Source organism: Dama dama, chromosome 4 (genome assembly GCF_033118175.1).
Source record: "Dama dama isolate Ldn47 chromosome 4, ASM3311817v1, whole genome shotgun sequence".
Lineage (NCBI taxonomy): Eukaryota > Metazoa > Chordata > Mammalia > Artiodactyla > Cervidae > Dama > Dama dama.
Window position 1 is genome coordinate 70,778,052 of NC_083684.1, and position 19,601 is coordinate 70,797,652.

A 19,601-nucleotide genomic window follows, 5' to 3' on the forward strand; every position below is an offset into this window, starting at 1 on the left:
TCAGGACCCACGTAGAGCTCTACAGAAAGCTGCCTGGACCTCCTTGTTCCGCAAGCAGTAGATGACTGGATTGCACATGGGCGTGACCACTGTGTAGGTGACCGACAGCACCTTGTTGAGGTCCATGGCTTCTATGCGGCTGGGGCGGGCGTAGATGAAGAGAGTGGCCGAGTAGAAGATGCCCACCACCACCAGGTGGGAGGCGCAGGTGGAGAAGGCCTTGCGCCGGGCGGCGGCCGAAGGCATGCAGAGCACGGCCCTGCCAATGGCCACATAGGAGGCTATGGCCACCAGGAGGGAGCCCCAGAGGATGACGATGGCGGAGAGGAAGTCCACCAGCTCAGTCAGGGCCACGTGGGTGCAGGACAGGTTAAGCAGTGGGGAGACGTCACAGAAGAAGTGGTTGAGGACATTGGGGCCACAGTAGGACAGGCTGGCGATGCACGCTGTCTTGACCACCGAGACCAGCAGCCCACCAAGCCACGAAGTCCCGGCCAAGCCCAGGCAGACCTGGGGCCGCATGAGCAGCGGGTAGTGCAGTGGGCGGCAGATGGCCACGTAACGATCATAGGCCATGGAGGCCAGGAGAGTACACTCTGTGCAGATGAGGATGATGAAGAAGAAGAGTTGGGTCATGCAGGCTGTGAAGGGCACGTGGTAGGGTCCCATCCACAGCCCGGAGAGCAGGCTGGGCATGGTCACCGACACGTAGCACATCTCCAGGCAGCTCAGGTTGCCCAGGAAGAAGTACATGGGCTTGTGGAGCTCGGCGTGGCTGCAGACGAGGAAGACGATGAGGGCGTTCTCCAGGAGGGTCAGCAGGTAGAGGGTCAGGAAGACGACAAACAGGACTTCCCTTGTTTCTGGGCTCGTGGACAAGCCCAGCAAGATGAATTCCTGGACCCTCGTCACGTTGCCCAACTCCAGGGACCTCTCCATCTAAGCACAAAACATACTGCAAAGTAGTTCACAGATCTGCCTCTGTACACCTTGCCTCACCCCAGATCCCAGCCATCATGTCGCTCGGGTACATGAGACACCCTCTTCTCTGGCCTCTCTGATTCCATGCTTGCTGCTACAATCCTCCACAAAGTGGCTAATGGAGCATCTGAAAAACACTGTCCTTTAGGGTCACTCCTCTGCTTACAGCTTTTAATCCCCACCCCCATTATTCTTAGAGTAAACCTCATGTTCCTCATCAAACTTTGCCAGTTGCTTTAGGTTTGGGGGTTTTTTTTTTTTTTTTTGGGAGGGGGGAGAGGACTTTTTCAAAATTAATTTTTATTGGACTAGACTGGCCTTACAATGTTGTGTTAGTTCCTGCTGTAAAACAAACTAAATTAGCCTTGCGTTCAGATACTCCCCCCGTCTGGACTTCCTTCCCCATGAGGTCACCGCAGATCACTAATCAGAGTTCCCTGAGCTCTACAGTCGGTTCCCATTACTCGTCTGTTTTACAGACAGTACCAACAGTGGATACGTGTCAATCCCGGTCTCCCAGCTCATCCCACCCCACCACTCCACACTCCCCTTTGGTATCCACATGTTCGTTCTCTATGTCTGTCTCTATTTCTGCTTTGCCAATAAGATCATCTGTACCATTTCCCTATATTCCACGTATGTGTGTTAATATACGATATTTGTTGTTCTCTTTCTGGCTTACTTCACTCTGTGTAACAGTCTCGCGCTTCAGCCACGTCTCTACAAATGACCCCGTTTCATTCCTTTTTATGACCGAGTACTATTCCATTTGTACATATGTGCCACATCTTCTTTATCCATTCCTCTGTCGACGGACACTTGTGTTGCTTCCATGTAGTGCCTATTGCAAAAAGTGCTACAGTGAACATTGGGGGGGTGCATGTATATTTTGAATTATGCTTTTCTCTGGGTGTATGCCCAGGAGTGGGATTGCTGGGCCATATGGTAGCTCTATTTTTAGTTTTTTAAGGAACCGCCATACTGTTTTCCCAGTGGCTGTATCAGTTTTAACTCACATCGTCGTTCCTCTTCTTCCATCTATCAAAGCCCTACAGGGACATTTCCATTTCCTCAAACGTTGCAAGGTCCTGCCAGCCTTAAAGAATTCCCACATGTCCCTTTTGTCTGGAACACTTTCTCCCCCGTCTTGCTCTTCCCATTTCTGGGAATCCTAGACATCTTTGGCATAATTTTTCGGTTTCTTGTCTTCAGATTAACTTCCCTTAAAAAATTCTCTATCAAACCGTGTCTTTATTTTCTCTCTGTGTATTACAAACCATTATCATGTTAAACTACTTGTATGTTTGTGCAGTTATTCAGTGTCTCTCCAACTGGGCTGTAAGCCTGGGGGAAGGAGCCAGGTCTATCTCACTCAGAACTCTACCCTGGAGACCTAGCAAAAGAGCATGTTGCCTGGCACATTGTAGGTACTCAAGACATGCTTATTTAATGTGTGATGGCTCAACGTTGGATTTAAGGGCATCGCGTTTTCTAGGAGGTGCAGACACCCAGGTGGGGTGTTGGCTGGGAGCACCTGATCTCGGTCTTGGTGACTCTCTTCAGTTGCTGGCGGTTGTTGACTTGGAAGGGAGCTGACATGGTGTGGGGAAGAATACACACCTGGAGTCAGGACTCCTGCCTTGTCTGCTTAGTCCATCCCACAGGCATTTCGGGAGCATCGACATGCACTCTGCCCAGTACAGAGTGGGTGTGAAGATAAACATCGTGGCCCATCCAGTGGGCGTTTTCTCTCTGTGTACGAGTGTGTGCGTGCATTAGTTGCTCAGTCGTGCCCAACTCTTTGTGACCCCATGGGCTATACCTGCCAGGCTCCTCTGTCCATGGGATTTCCCAGAATACTAGAGTGGATTGCCCTTTCCTTCTCCAGGGGATCTTCCTGTCCCAGGGTTCGAATCCAGGTTTGCTGCACTGCAGGCAGATTCTTTCCCCCCTGAACCACCAGGGAAACCCAGTGTTCTATCTAAGTATCCCTTATTGGCTAAACTTGGGCAAGTTACCTAACCTCTCCTACCCTCAATAGACTTTCAAGGGAAAAAAAGAAAATACATGTAATTAGCTTCATCTCAGATGATCTAATATCTGCATCATTAAATAAAAGTCAGATAGACCTTGATCTGAACATTCAATCTTCCACCAAATAGCTGTGTCCATGGGGTCTCAAAGAGTTGGACATGACTTAGCGACTGAACGACAATGACCGAATAGCCATGAGATTTAGACAAGTTACAGGTTCTTGTAAAACCTCATATGCAAGTTGGGGCTAATTTTAGTTCTTATAGAGCACTCATAGGGTTGCCATGTATCAAGTTTCTGACACAGGGTACACAACCAATGTTATCTCTTAATATTAAATAGTATGCCAGGGGCTTTCTTGGTGGTCCAGTGGTTACGGCTGCATGCATGCTTCCACTGCAAGGGGGTGTGGCTTTAATCCCTGGTCAGGGAAGTAAAATCCTCCATACAGTGTGGCCAAAAAAGAAAAACTAAACAAAAAGTATGCCATCCAAATATAGGTATCATTTCTCATTAATTATTACTAATGAATAACAATTGAATGAATAAATGACTTAAAATAATAGTAATTAATGAATACTAATTGATAACTATTAATTAACAACTTCAATAGATATTCGTTATTTCATTAACACAGTTTGCGACCATTCTGTGAGTGAAGGGTTATGTGCTGCGTTTTGCAGACAAGGAACTAAAGCTTGGAGAAGGGAAGAGACTTGCTCAGGGTCACACCTGGGTCTCTAGTCCTGAAGCCAGAGATCATTCCTCTAGACTCTGCCGCTTCTGCATGTGAAATGACTCACACGTGCTTGAACCTGTACCATGAAGTTGTCCTTTGCTCTGACCTCCAAACTGGATTTCAGCCCTGGCTCATTCCTTTAACCCATTCTCACAGAGGAAGCACTCATGCACACAGCAAGAAAGGGCAGAAGTTTGATGAAGGGGTATCTATTTGCACAAGGAAGGGCTGGGGGAAACCTCTGACATTTTAACTGAGCCTTGAAGGGTTCCTGGAATTCTGAAAGTTGGAAAACGGATACAACGATGGGCCACCCAGGGAGAAGGAACAGCTCCAGCAGAGATGTAAAGCTGTGACCAGAGTTGGACCCAAGTCACTCAGCTTTCTGGGAACTCCAGCCCTGATTCTTCTTTTTTTTTTTTTTTTTAATTTTTTTTTCAGCGCTGATTCTTAGCTCCCAGCCCAGCTGTTCCTTTTCCAGCATGCCTGAGTGACATCTTGGTACAACAGGAAGAATTCAGGGTTCAGAATCACGTGGACCTGAAGTCCAGCTCCAAATTCTCTGTGCTTACTGGGATCAAGTCAAGCATTTTTACTTACTCTTACTGAACTTCCGTTTCTCCGTTCATAAAACAGGAGCCACATTTATAAGTTTGTTGTTCAGTTGCTAAGTTATGTCTGCCTCTTTGCAACCTCATGGACTGCAGCACTCCAGGCTTCTCTGTCCTTCACTATCTCCCAGAGTTTGCTCAAACTCATGTCCATTGTGATGAGTCAGTGATGCCATCCAACCATCTCATCCTCTGTCATCCCCTTATCCTCTTGCCTGCAATCTTTCCCAGCATCAGGGTCTTTTCCAGTGAGTTGGCTCTTCACACCAGGTGGCCAGAATATTGGAGTTTCAGCTTCAGCATTAGTCCTTCCAATAATCACTCAGGACTAATCTCCTTTAGGATGGACTGGTTGGATCTCCTTGCAGTCCAAGGGACTCTCAAGAGTCTTCTCTGACACCACAGTTCAAAAGCATCAATTTTTTGGCGCTCAGTGTCTCAGATGGTAGAGTCCCACCTGCAATGCAGGAGATCCAGTTTCAATCATTGGGTCAGGAAGATTCCTCTGGAGGAGGAAATGGAAACCCACTCTAATATTCTTGCCTGGAAAATCCCATGGACAGAGGAGCCTGGTGGGCTACAGTCCATGGGGTAACAAAGAGTTAGAAATGACTGAATGACTAACACACACAGCCTTCTTTATGGTCCAAATCTTATACCTGTACATGACTACTTGAAAAACCATAGCTTTGACTAGACAGATCTTTGTTGGCAAAATAATGTCTCTGCTTTTTAATATGCTGTGTAGGTTTGTCACAGTTTCCTTCCAGGGAGCAAGCATCTTTTAATTTCATGGCTGCAGTCACCATCTGCAGTGATTTTGGAGCCCAAGAAAATAGTCTATCTCCATTTCCACTTTTCTGCTATATACTTGCAATGAAGTGATGGGACCAGATGCCATGATCTTAGTTTTTTGGATGTTGAGCTTTAAGGCAACTTTTTCACTCTCCTCTTTCACCCTCATCAAGAGCTCCTTTAATTCTTCCTTATAAGTATATCATAGGATTATTTAGAGAATTTATGGAGATAATACAGAGGAACCACTCAGCAAAGCACCTGACACAGAGTAGCTGTCTGTATGTACCATTTCCTGTCTTACCATCTTTATGTTTCCTTCACTTTGTTCCCCAGCAAATGAAATACCCAGTATCCTTACCAGAAAATCTCGAGTAAGATGAGTCTATCAGAATGGATACAGTTACGTCTCTTTCCTTCTTGATGTCTCTGGTTAGTGCCGAGATGGTCAGAGCATCCACTTGGGGACAGAATTTTCAGGAAGGGGCCAGAGGGTTCAGCAGTTGGAAGACAAGGGCAGCTCCTTGAATTCATGCCAGCGTGGGAGGAGCTGACCTTGATGCTGAGCGGGAGGTCCCAGCAGAGCCACTGCACACTGTAACCCACCACATCCTCCCAACTGCATGAGTCTGGACACTGCCAGGGTGGCTTTGTCCTCCCTGCCAACCAGCAGGGAAAACATCTTAAACCAAAGCTGAGGCTCTCTGACACCTCCCTCCCCTGATCTCTGTGGAATTACAGAACCGATGGGAAAGGTTTTTTTTTTTTTTTTTCCTCTAAATTTCAACTGGACTTGACATAAGTAGGCAAAAGCATCCCTAATTTGCAATCTGTCTTTAGGCCATATCAGTAAGCATTCATTGATAGCCTACTGTGTGCTAGAATGTGATCTGTATGCTGGGAACACAAAAACCAACAGATTTCACTCTGTCCAAGGTCTGTAGTAGAGGTTGACATGGATCTAGATGAGGACCAGAAATCGGCAAAGTGGAGAGGAAGGAGACTCGGCTAGTCATGGGGACTTAGGAGAATTCTGGCTTCCCAGGTGTCTCAGAAGGTAAAGAATCTGCCTGCCAGTGCAGGAGAACCAGGTTCGATCTCTGGGTCAGGAGGATCCCCTGGAGAAGGAAATGGCAACCCACTCCAGTATTCTTGCTGGAGAATCCCATGGACAGTGGAGCCTGGCGGGTTACAGTCTCTGGCATCACAAAGAGTCAGACATAACTGAGAGACAAACACTTAAAAAAACACCAGAGCAGATTTTCAAAAAAAATGTAGTAACCGAATTAAAGGTTGAGAAAGACTTCTAAGATTACCTTCACTCGGCACGAGTCAAGAGACACTTTGTATGTAAGGCAGGCACACAGTAGGTCACATGTAAGATTCTTTTAAGCACTCTCCTGTTTGTCTGCTGTATGAACTTAGAATTTCTCAGCATATTTTAGCTTACATTATGTGTACCCAAGCTATGACCCTGCATAAGTCCCCATAACTAGATGAGTCTCTTTCCATAGTCCTGGACACCTCCCCAGGTCTGGGACATCTACTTGCCTTTCATAATTGTTATCTGGGCTTAATCTGATCCATCTCCCTGGAATACGCTTCCCTGTTTCCCTTCCTCCTGCAGAAATACGAGTCTTCTCTTTCTGGTTTGTTTATTTTGCTTTGGTCTGGCCACACTATGCGGCATGCAGGATCTTAGCTTCCCGACTCGGGGTGGAACCTGCACCCTCTGCAATTAAAGCGTGGGTTCTCAACCACTGGAGCACCAGGGACATCCTCTGAGTCATCTTCTGAGGCTGAATAATTTGGGAAAGCTACCACTAGCCTCCTTTATCACTGACCCCAATCATCCCTTTTCTTTTCTTAATGGAATTTCAATTGGCAAAATATGCCTAACAAAATGTACCGTTTTAGCCAGGTTATCAGCATACAGTCCAGTGACACTGGCGGTGGTAGTGGCTCAGTCTCTAAGTCGTGTCCGACTCTCATGTCTAACTCTTACGACCCTATGGACTGCAGCCCGCCAGGCTCCTCTGTCCATGGGAGTCTCCAGGCAAGAATAACCAGCGGGTTGCCCTGCTCTAGGGGATCTTCCTGACCCAGGGATCAAACCTGTGTCTCTTACATCTGCTGCATTGGCAGGTGGGTTCTTTACCACTAGCACCATCTGGGAAGACCTAGGTGATATCCTTGTGCTTTAATAGTTGAGGGCTTGGTATGAATTTTCTACCAATTTAAAAAGGTTGGAGAAGTATCAAAAATATGTGAAGCTTTTAATTCTTCCAATTACGAAGCAAATTTTGGGGGGGGGACTGTGCCCACAGCTTACAAAATCTTAGCTTCCTGACCAGGGATTGAACCCAGGCCCAAGGCAACGAAAGTGCCGAATCCTAACCACTGGACTGCCAGGGAGTTTCCAATATTTTCTTTTAATAAGAAGTTTGAATCTTATGAAACCATATGGCAGAAAGTGAAGAAGAACTAAAGAGCCTCTTGATGAAAAAGTGAAAGAGGAGAGTGAAAAAGTTGGCTTAAAGCTCGACATTCAGAAAACTAAGATCATGGCATCTGGTCCCATCACCTCATGGCAAATAGATGGGGAAACAGTGGAAACAGTGGCAGACTTTATTTTTTGGGCTTCAAAATCACTTCAGATGGTGATTGTAGCTATGAAATTGAAAGACGCTTGTTCCTTGGATGGAAAGTTATGACCAACCAAGACAGCATATTAAAAAGCAGAGACATTACTTTGTCAACAAAGGTCCATCTTGTCAAGGCTCTGGTTTTTCCAGTAGTCATGTATGAATGTGAGAGTTGGACTATAAAGAAAGCTGAGTGCTGAAGGATTGATGCTCTTGAACTGTGGTGTTGGAGAAGACTCTTGAGAGTCCATTGGACTGCAAGGAGATCCAGCCAGTCCATCCTAAAGGAAATTAGTCCTGGGAGTTCATTGGAAGGACTGATGTTGAAGATGAAACTCCAATACTTTGGCCACCTGATGTGAAGAGCTGACTCATTTGAAAAGACCCCGATGCTGGGAAAGATTGAGGGCAGAAGGAGAAGGGGACGACAGAGGATGAGATGGTTGGAGGGCATCACCGACTCAATGGACATGGGTTTGGGTGGACTCCGGGAGTTGGTGATGGGCAGGGAGGCCCGTTGTGCTGCGGTTTATGGGGTTGCAAAGAGTTGGACACGACTGAGCGACTGAACTGAACTGAAAGAATAAAAACTTTACCTTCCCTGACAGTGAAGTGAAAGTGTTAGTTACTCGGTCGTGTCCACCTCTTTGCGACCCCGTGGACTGTCGCCTGCCAGGCTCCTCTGCCCATGGGATTCTCCAGGCAAGAAGACTGGAGTGGGTTGCCGTGCCCTCGTTCAGGGGATCTTCCCAACGCAGGGATGGAACCTGAGTCTCCTGCATTGCAGGCGGATCCTTTACGACTGCACCACCTGGGATGCCAGTGGGTGCCCTGTAAACTGCAGGGGGCTTCTTACTTTCCAGCTGCCCCTACAGGCTGGGAGTTTTCTGGGGACTGGTTTGTGTCTAATTTATCTCTGTGTTCTCAACGTCTAGCAGAACCTAGCACAGCATAGGGGTGTGTGTGTGTGTGTGAGTTAGAAGTCTTTGGTTGTAAGCAATGGAAATCGACTCTATCAGGAGCACAGGAAGCCCAGGCCTCCACATTTCAACTGGCAGAAGACTTGAGAGGCCCCTAACATCGACATACTCCTTCCTAGTCCTCCCCCTTTTTCTTCTCACCCCAACACTCTCAACCTTTCCATTGCTTTCTGTGTGGAAACTATCAAGACTTAACTCCTTTGGTCTTTTGCCACTCAGCATATAAAGTCAGGTCCCCTGGGTCATCCTGCACTCTTTGGACTCGAAGGCTTTCACCAATCTGTGGTTCTTGTTCTTGCTGTTCAGTCGCTCAGTCATGTCTGACTCTTTGCGAACCCATGGACTGCAGCACGCCAGGCTCCCCTCCTTCACTGTCTCCTGGAGTTTGCTCAACCTCATGTCCATTGAGTTGGTGATGCCATCCAACTGTCTCATCCTCTGTCATCCCCTTCTCCTCCCACCTTCAATCTTTCCCAGCATCAGGGTCTTTTCCAGTGAGTCAGCTCTTTGCATCAGGTGGCCAAAATATTGGAGTTTCAGCTTCAGCATCAGTTCTTCCACTGAATATTCAGGACTGATCTCTTTTAGGATTGACTGGTTTGATCTCCTTGCAATCCAAGGGACACTTAAGAGTCTTCTCCAACACCACAGTTCAAAAGCATCAATTCATCAGTGCTCAGCCGTCTTTATGGTCTAGTTCTCACATCTGTACATGACTACTGGAAAAACCATTGCTTTGACAGTCAGACCTTTGTTGGCAAAGTGATATCTCTGGTTTTCAACACACTGTCTAGGTTTGTCATAGCTTTTCTTCCAAAGAGCAAGCATCTTTTAATTTCATGGCTGACAGACAGGCAAAACACTGAGGCATTCCTTATCCCCTTGCCAGGTTTTAGAGTCTAGTATTGTTGCAGCTGATGGATTCAGCTATGCCTGAAGCCAGCCACATCCTCCATTGCACTGAACACCGTTGAACATGCCATGTACTTCATGCGACTTGCTTATTGTCTGACTTTTCCACCATAGCGTAATAAGCTCCGTGAAGACAGGGCTTTGGTTTATGTCATTCACTACTATATCCCCAATGCTTAGAATGGTGCCTAGCACATAGTAGGCACTAGATAAAGAGTTCTTGATGGAATTAGGAAGTTGCTTAATCTAACTTCAGCAGAAGTATTGAATCTGTTGGAAGTCTATGACATGCCTGGTAGAATCTATGGAAAAGCCAAATCATTATATCTCAGACAACACAGAATGGAGGCAACTCCAAGGACCCCAAGACTGAATGACTCTCTTCAGGAACGTTTCTGACAACTTGGATTCAGACATTTTGCATCCTTGAGGCACAAGAAGGAACAAGAAATTGGCCACCCCTCGCCAAAGGAGGACAGGGTGCCATGGTTGGATATTTTGCCTACATAGAACACTTCCTTGTCTCTGTAGTAATGCATTCAGCTACAAGAAGTCAGATGACTTCTTCTGACTTCTTGTAGCTGAATGCATCAATATTGTAAAGTTTGCCTCCCAATTAGCCTCCCAATAAATAAATAAATAAATAAAACCTGTGGGCTAAAACAAATAAACAAATAAATAAAAGTGGTATAAGTTGGGGACTTCCTCGGTGGTCCAGTGACTGTGACTCCTCACTCGCAATGCAGGGGGCCTGGGTTTGATTCCTGGTCAGAGAACTAAAGATCTTGAATGCTGCAACTAAGACCTGTCACAGCCAAATAAACAATTTTTTTTTTAAAGTGGCCTGAGTCATAGAATAAGAAAAGTCACAGACTGAAAGGGAATACCCCAAAAGACACCTCTGATACAGGACTGCTATCCAAAATACACAAAGAATGCTTCATACTCAGCCATAAGGAAAACAATCACCCGATTTTAAAACCAGGCAAAAGAACTTAATAGACATCTCACCAAAGACATACAGATGCCAAATAAGCATATGAAAATATCCTCCACATCATATGTCTTAGGGAAATGCATATTAAAACAATAAGATACACACCTGTTAGAATGACAAAAATTCAGGACAGCAGCAACAGTAGGTGAGTGGATAAACTATGGTAGTCAGAACTTAAACGGTTTGTACGCGGGCACATTTTACAGGCCATGCCTGCCATGCCGCTTCAGTCGTGTCTGAGTCTTTGTGACCCCATGGACCATAGCCCACCAGGCTCCCCGTCCGTGGGCTTCTCCAGGCAGGAGTACTGCAGCGGGGGCCTTCCTTGGGGGTGCAGTGGCTGGGCGTCCGCCTCACGCTGCAGGGACGCTGGCCCTATCCCTGGTCCCGGAGGGTCCCACGTGCTGCGGAGCGGCGGTGCCCATGTGCCGTGGCCACGGAGCCTGCCCGCTGGGGCCCTAGAGCCACACATGCTGAACCCACGTGCCTGGACTCTGCCCCACAGCTGGGGGGGCCCGCAGCGAGGGGCCTGCACACCACAGCTGGAGAGGATTCCCCACACAGCAGCAAAGACCCAAGATAGCCAGAAAAGATTATCTTCTCAGTAAGGAAAAAAAAAAAAATTCCTGGAGTGGGTTGCCATGCCCTCCTGCAGGGGATCTTCCTGACCCAGGGACCGAACCCATGTCTCATCTCTCCTGCATTGGCAGGCGGGTTCTTTACTGCTGGTGCCCCCTGGGAAGCCCTTTACATGCCGTAAGTATGCCCACATAGTTCTTGCAATGACCACTTGTGAAAGCAGAAATTGTGGGGTCACTGGTTTCGTTCCCCAAGCCTGAGACCTAAAAGACAACAGACAACTGTCAGCCCTTGGGGAAGGTGAAACCGTTGGTAGAAATTCAGCCCCTTGTGAGCAGGCAAACTGAGGACCCCAGGTTTTTTTGTCAGAACTTTGTGTTGCTGTTATGCAGTCGCTAAGTTCTGTCCGACTCTGCGACCCCATGGGCTGCAGCACGCCAGGCTTCCCTGTCCTTCACCATCTCAGAGTTTGCTCAAACTCATATGCATTGAGTCAGTGATGCCATCCAACCACCTCATCCTCTGTCGCCCCCTTCAGAACAGAGTCGTGAACAGCAGAAGAGAAGTCTTTGTATGCGGAGCCCCCCAGGAGGGGAGGAGAGCCATCTACTGTGTAACGTGAATCAAACGGCATACGGAGGGGTGGAGTGGGGGCCTCGAGAAGGTTTCATTAATGATTCATCTTGGGAAACTTGCGTATTGTTCTCCAGAGGATATCTCAGTTGGATTGGGTTTTAAATGACAATTTGCCAGAGAGGAGTAAAACAGTTTCAGAAAGGAAGATAGGGCTGAAGTGGGTGATAAATAGGACCCAGCAATGAGGGCCTGGAAGGCCTGACTCCAAGTTTAAACGTCATCCCTAAGGCAGAGGAGAGCGGAAGTGCATCATGATCAAATGGGAGTGTTGTAGTAAAAATTTGCCTCAGGATGGTAACCTGATGGTATCAGGGATTGACCCTCAGTCAAGACTTCTTTTAACCAATGCTTTAGCTGTTTAAAAATTTTGAACTTGCAAAAACATCGCAAGAATTGTCTAACAAACACCTGTCCACCTCTCACCTGTTCGCCAGTTGTTAACACTTTTCTCCATTTTCTTTATCTTCTTTCACAGCACTGGTCCTCAGTTTGGTGGGATCCTGATTCTGATTGGCTGAGATTGAGTTCACACTGAAGCAGCGTCTCTGAAATTGGTTGAGGCTTGGTTCACAGGCTCCGGCCCTGAAGCAACGTCTCTCTGATTCTGATTGGCTGAGGTTGACCCTATGGGGTCCCCTCCACCCTGTAGGAGCGCATTTGACGACGTTAAGAAACAGCTTTTATCTTCACAAGCTGGGGAGCGTGTGACTGCATCTAGTGGTGGAGGCCAGGGATACAGCTGGACATCCTACGATGCACAGACAGTTCTTCCGACAAGAATTGTCCCGGTCCAAACGTCAGAAGTGCCGTGATTGAGAAACTCCACTTTCGCATACAGTCCCCTTTTGATAAACCAACTGAAAATGTGTGGCAGGTATCATGACTCTTCACTCTTAAATAATTCAGCAGGCATCTCCCAAGAACAAGGGCATTCTCTTTCATAACGACACTCCTCTTTCTTAACATTTACACAGTTCAACCATTGAATATCGTATTATTTATATACTGTATTAAAATGTCTTTGGTTGTTCCCATGTTTTTGTACCTATTTTTTTTTTTTTTAAATGAAATACCCAGAATAGGATCAAGGATCCACGTGGCATTCAACTATCATGTTAATTTGGTTTCTTTTAATGTCGGATGGCTTTTGTTTTGTAATTTTTTTTTAAGTTATGAGGTAGTTTTATAGCTTGTTGGTTGAGTGAATATGGAAATAATGCTTTTTAAATATATATATATATATATTTTTCAAACTTTAAACTTTTATTTTGTATTGGGATATAGGTGATAACAGCGTTGTGATAGTTTCGGGCGAACAGCGAAGGGACTCAGCCACACATATACATGCACCCGTTCTCCCCCAAACCCCCTCCCCATCCAGGCGGCCACAGAACATTAAAATTTATTTTTAAGTGAAGGGTAATTGCTTCATAATGTTGCGTTGGTTTCTGCGGTACAGCAACATGATTGCAATATTTAGTTTTTAAAGAATTTAGTCTATTTTTTGAAGAATTTCATCAACTTTTTAATACATTTTTGACAATGAAACTGCATATTTGGTACATCACGCCTGGAGACACAGGACGTGCTGCATTTTTGTCTCCAGTCCCACTTCTCTGAAAGGAGATATGCCAGTTGTTGCAAATAAAGGGCGCGTGTGTGGTGGGTGGGGGTCAGGCCTTTCCCACTAGGAAGAGGACTTCTCAGGGGCAGGGGCCAGGGCGAGCTCATCAGAGAGGCCCGGTGCACCGCCAGGGCCTGCTTTGAGTAAATGCCCAGTGAATGTTTGAAAGGCAGAGAAGCAAGGGCGAGACCATGAAGCAGGTGGGTAGAGCTTATTATCACTCATTCCATTCAGTACATGTCAGTGGCTCATCTGCTGTCTCAGACGAGGTTCTAGTTGCTGGAGACGCATCGGCAAACAAGTCAGCCAGAAGCCGTGGACCTTACTCTCTGATGGAGGGAGTGAATGTAGACAAGTCAACGAGAGTTCCTCAGCCTCAGCACTATTGAAATTCTCAGGGCGTCATTTTTTTGTTGGGGCTGTCCTGTGGACTGTAGGATGTTGAGCAGCCTCCCTGGTCTCTGCCCGTTACATGCCAGGGGCAACCCCTCTCTCCAGCTGACAACAAGAACATCTCTAGACATTGCCAAGTTCTCTGAGGATCAGAGGCACTCCTCACTGAGAACTGCTGCAGCAAAGGGACACGTAAGACTGTTCCAGAAACTTAATCAGAAAACAGAAGCAGATTCACAGACTTAAGAGGATAAACTGATAGTTCCCGGGGGAGAAGGATGTGGGGAGGGACAGTTAGGGAGCTTGGAATGCACATGGACACACGGCTGTATCCAAAATGGAGAACCAGGAGGGACCTACCGTAGCACAGGGAACTCTGCTCAGGGTTATGTGGCAGCCTGGATGGGAGGGGGTTTGGGGGAGAGTGGGTACGTGTGTGTGTAGGGCTGAGTTCTTTTGCTCTCCACCTGGAACTATCACAACATTCTCAATCAGCTGTACTCCAATAGGAAATAAAAAGTTAAAAAAGTATACATAAAGGTTCTACATCAAACCAATACATATAGATAATTGTAATAATGTAATTTGTCATGAAATACTGAAAACTATATCTATGCAGATGTTACAAAATATTTCTAAGATATTATAAAAATAAATGAGTTTGTGCCATAAACAAAGGTAAAAGAAATAAGTTCTGCATTTCAGGCACTGTCATTCAACGAGTTTTCATCGGGTATGTGGCAAAAGATGCAAAGAGGGAACCAGACAGTCAAGGCTCCATCTTCACCCGTGGGTCCATTTTACAAAGGAAATTACTTCTTGTAAAGACTAAATTTCTCTGATTAAGGGGCCACTGCACTGGGCCACGTGGGGGGAAATCTCTTCCTGGCTATGAACTCTGAGATATGTTTTCTCAGACAAAGACAGAGCTGCTGCCCCTGGGGAAGAAGTGCCTGCCAGGTCCTCAGCTTCTTTGCTAATGAGCTCAACAAATCAAAAAGTTTCTTCCCAACTCCCAGGCCCTTCTCTGCTCGCCTGTTCCTAACGAGCTCAGAGGCCTTGGTCCCCAGCGGCCATCGGAGGTGACAGAGGCCAATTACACCAGTCCCATCTGGCTCCCCCTGCTGCAGACCCAGCCCTGCATGGCTGGACGGAGAGATCTCTCCGAGCACTGGGCTTGTGAGCAGAGTTCTCGTCCTTGGGGACCCACCGGTTTCAACTTCGTGAGGCTTTTCTTAGCAGTAAAACAATGGGCGGTTTTGATGAGCTAAATTGACTTGGGGCAGATGGAATTTACCGTTCATGTTAGCGAGTGAGCGCAGTCTCACTGGACACCAGGATTTGCAGAGGGGGGTTGGTTGAGGTCCCTTGGAATCAGCCTCTCTTGTGTGTTCTTAACCAAGCGACATCACCTCTCTGTAGACACTGAACTTAACATTCAGCTCAAACAGCAACGCTGAAGGTGTGTCCTCTTTCATAAACATGAATTCCTGAGTGAAAACACCCAGACCCGTGGCTTTAATTGACATTCACATGTTGACGGCTCCCCAAAATGTATACCTCAAGCCAGGACTTCCCCTCTAACTCCCAATGCCACGTAGCCCTCACTGACTCAGCTTTTCCACTTTCATGTCGAACAGATGTCTTAAGGTCATCTCTATCCAATTTAATATTTTTTAAATTTTTACTTGGAGGATAATTGCTTTACCATGCTGTGTTGATTTCTGCCATACAGTAACATGAATCAGACATATGTCCATACACACACACACATACACACATATACTTCCCCTCCCCCTGAACCTCCCTCCCGTGTCCCACCACATCCCCCCACCCCAGGTCATCGCGGAGCGCTGTGCTGAGCTCCCGGCTTCATACAGCTAATTCTCACTGGCTCTCTGTTTTATGTGTGATAATGTTCATGTTTCAATGCTACTCTCTCAAATCGTCCCAGCCTCTCCTTTCCTTACTGCTTTCACAGCTCTGTTCTCTATGTCTGTGTCTCCTCTGTTGCCCTGAAAATAGGCTCATCAGTACCATCTTTCTAGATTCCATATACATATATATATATAAGTATGACCTAACATGCCTCCGCCTCAGAAGGCGAGCCAGTGTTAGTCGCTGAGTCGTGTCTGATGCTTTGTGACCCCGTGGACTGTAGCCCGCCGGGTTCCTCCGTCCATGGGATTTTCCAGGCAAGAATACTGGAGTGGGTAGCCACTTCCTTCTCCAGGAGATCTTCCCCGCCCAGGGACTGAGCCCGGATCGCCTGCATTACTGGCAGACTCTTTACCGCCTGAACCAGGTAAGCCTGACCCATATATATATATACATACATATATATATATATATATATATATATATACACACACACATTAATATACAATACTTGTTTTTCTCTTTCTGACTTACTTCACTCTGTATAATAGGCTCTAGGTTCATCACCTCATTAGAATGGACTCAAATGTGTTACTTTTTATAACTGAGCAATTTAATACATTGATAGGGGAGTTAAATATGTTTTTTAAAGCTAAGAAATCTGGTTTTCAAAAGAGAAACATCCCACTCTCCACTTGTATTCGAGAATGTGTGAGTGAACAGTTGTGCTTCACGGGTACTTTGTTACCAAAGATTCTGTTGCTGGAAGCAGACTGAAATCAGAGACGTTCATTTTAGGATGACTCTCTGCATCACTGAGCCTTGGACAAAGGGGACAAAGTTCTTCTGTTGTAACGGAGCTTCCCACAAACTTCCATATATATAGAGAGATATAGATATATGTCTAGATAACTGCAGTATAATTGACGTATAACATTATGTAAGTTAAAGGTATACAATGTAGTAATTTGGTACATACATGTGCATACATGATATAGGTGTATCAGGTATATACATATATACTACAAAGTGATAACAATAAGGTCAGTTAACACCTCCGTCATCTCTCACAATTATATTTTTGTGTGTTTGGTGAGAACTTAGAAACCTTCATGAAGAAAATTATTTTAAAAGATTTAATATGACCCTGCAATCCCACTCCTGGGCATACATCTGGAGAAAAACATGGTCCAAAAGGACACATGTACCCCAATGTTCATTGCAGCAATTTTTACAATAGCCAAGACATGGAAGCAACCTAAATGTTCACGGACAGAGAAATGGATAAAAAAGATGTGGTACACACATTCAATGGAATATTACTCAGCCACTAAAAAGAGTGAAATAATGCCATCTGCAACATGGTTGGACCTAGAGGGTGTCATTGAGTGAAGTCAGTCAGAGAAACAGAAATATCATATGATATCCCTTATTTGCAGAATCTAAAAAGAAATGATACAAATGAAGTTACTTGCAAAACAGAAAGAGACTCACAGACTTTACTGGGTGTGGGGGAGGGATAGACTGGGAATTTGGGACGGACATGTACACACGGGTATATTTAAACTGAATAACCAACAAGGACCAATGTATAGCACAGGGAATTCTGCTGTTAGGCCTCAACCTGAGTGGGTGCGGAGTTTTGGAGGAGAATGGATACACGTATATATTCATCACTGAGTCCCTTGGCTGTTCACCTAAAACTGTCACAACGTTGTCATTTGACTATATGCCAATATAAAATAAAAAGTTTTTAAAAATTAAAAAAAAAAGATTTTCTGAAAAACACAAGATGTCTGAGAAAAGTCCAAGAATGCTAACAGCAGTGTTGTTCATCTTGGCAAAAAAAGAAGTGTTGAAAACAAACTAAAAGTCCACCAACATAGGGGTGACTGCACTGATTTTTCATTCATAGTATGGGGTACTCTGCAGCAGTCAAAAAGAAAGATGTGTTTTTGTGTGATGCATGTTTATTCAATGGGAATATCCCCAAAGCATGATAAGCAAAAAAAAGCACATCACAGAAAAATTATTCCTGATAATAACCCGTATTAATAATGTTCAATAACAACAACTATCATGGCTTTTGATATTACCAGAACATTCTAGAAAGGTCTGTAACCAGGAGGCATGAGTGAGGCCCTACTTGTCAAAGAGCCTCGTTCTCATCCACTGTAGGGCAGAAAGTCCCCGGAGGTGTCGCTGGATGAATTCCCAGGATGAGCGGGACGCAGGCAACCGGAGGTGCCGGGCCCCACAGCACACGCCGACAGATGTCCACAACGCTGGCCCACCCTCCCCGCTTTCCGTGCCCGCAGCTTGTAACTCAGGCTCCCCCCCAGAGCCAGCATTCGTCTTGCTTCTCTAGCACCTCATCCCCTGGGAAGAACTGGCCTTCCCCCAGCCCAGCTCAGCACCCAGAAGAGGCTGGACCTCACCTGATGCCCCGGGGGAGCCGTCAGGACACCCAGCTAGGTAGGTCAGGCTGCTCCAAGCTTCTGCGTGGGTTACAGCTCATACCTGGGGTGACTGGAGGCAGCAGAATGATTAGAACCTGTGGTTATAAGGGGTAGTCAGCTGGTCTGAACCCCACCACTACCACTTGCTATCTATGCGGTTGTTCAGCCTCTAAGTTGTGTCCAACTCTGTGACCCCATGGACTGCAGCACGCCAGGCTTCCCTGTCCTTCACCATCTCCCGGAGCTTGCTCAAACTCATGTCTACTGATTCTGTGATGCCATCCAACCATCTCATTCTCTCTCGTCCCCTTCTCCTGCCCTCAATCTTTTCCAGCATCAGGGTCTTTTCTATTGAGTCAGTTCTTTGCATCAGGTGGCCAAAGTATTGGAACTTCAGCTTCAGCATCAGTCCTCCCAGTGAGTACTCAGGGTTGATTTCCTTTAAGATGGACTGGTTTGGTCTCCTTGCAGTCCAAGGGACTCTCAGGAGTCTCCTTCAGTCTTCTCATTTCTTCTTCTATGAGACCTTGGCAAATTGCTTAACCTCTGTGCCTCAGTTTTTTGATCTGTGAAAGGGGGGATGATAAAATGGGTCCTGCCTCCTGGGGTGGTTGGGAGAATTAGGTGTGTCATATGCAAAAGTGCTCACTTGGGTTGGTATCTGGCTCTCAGGAGGAATTTTTTTTTTTTTAAGATTTTTAAAAATATAGACCATTTTTAAAGTTTTTTTTTTTTTTTTTTACAATGTTGGTTGTGTTTTATGGGAGCTTTTTTGGTCACAAGGCATGTGGGATTTTATCTTCCCGACCAGGGATTGAACCTGCACCCCTTGCACTGGAAGGGGAAGTCTTGGGAAACGACGTCTAAATCCTCATTATCACTCTGTGGATGTAGTATCAGGGGTTCAAGCCTGAGTGGTCAGAGCGGCAAGCTTGGCGCCGCTGTTGCTTGGGAACCGGATCCGTCTCTGCTGTGGGGGTGGTCCTGCGCAGTGTAGGATGTTGACCAACATCCCTTGTCTCTACCCAAGGATGTCCCCAGATGGTGCCACAGATCCCTTCTTTTGGGGGGGCATGATCAACCTTGTATGAGAACCACTGCTGTGAGAGCCCCACGAGTGGAGGCGTGTAAGCCAGAGCTATGAGACTGCGGGGTGGAAATCCTGTGGGCAGCACTCGTGGAGAGGCAGCTCCTAAAATCTCACCCTACCCCTGAAGCGATGCTTCTGCGCCACTCAGCAGCCAAGCTGACGTCTCACAGTGGCTGATGGCTCAAACCCAGGGTGTCTGCTCCCCTCCACTGCTTCAGATTAGACGCTTCTTAAGTTATTTGTTTCCT

General features: G+C 46.3%; 1 protein-coding gene across 1 annotated transcript; it reads right to left on the reverse strand.

Moving 5' to 3' along the window:
- On the reverse strand, nt 1-939 carry LOC133055245 (olfactory receptor 6Z7-like). Its single transcript, XM_061140661.1, has one exon. It carries the CDS (start codon nt 937-939, stop codon nt 1-3), a length of 939 nt encoding a protein of 312 aa, XP_060996644.1.
- Between the last annotated feature and the right edge of the window lie 18,662 nt (nt 940-19,601).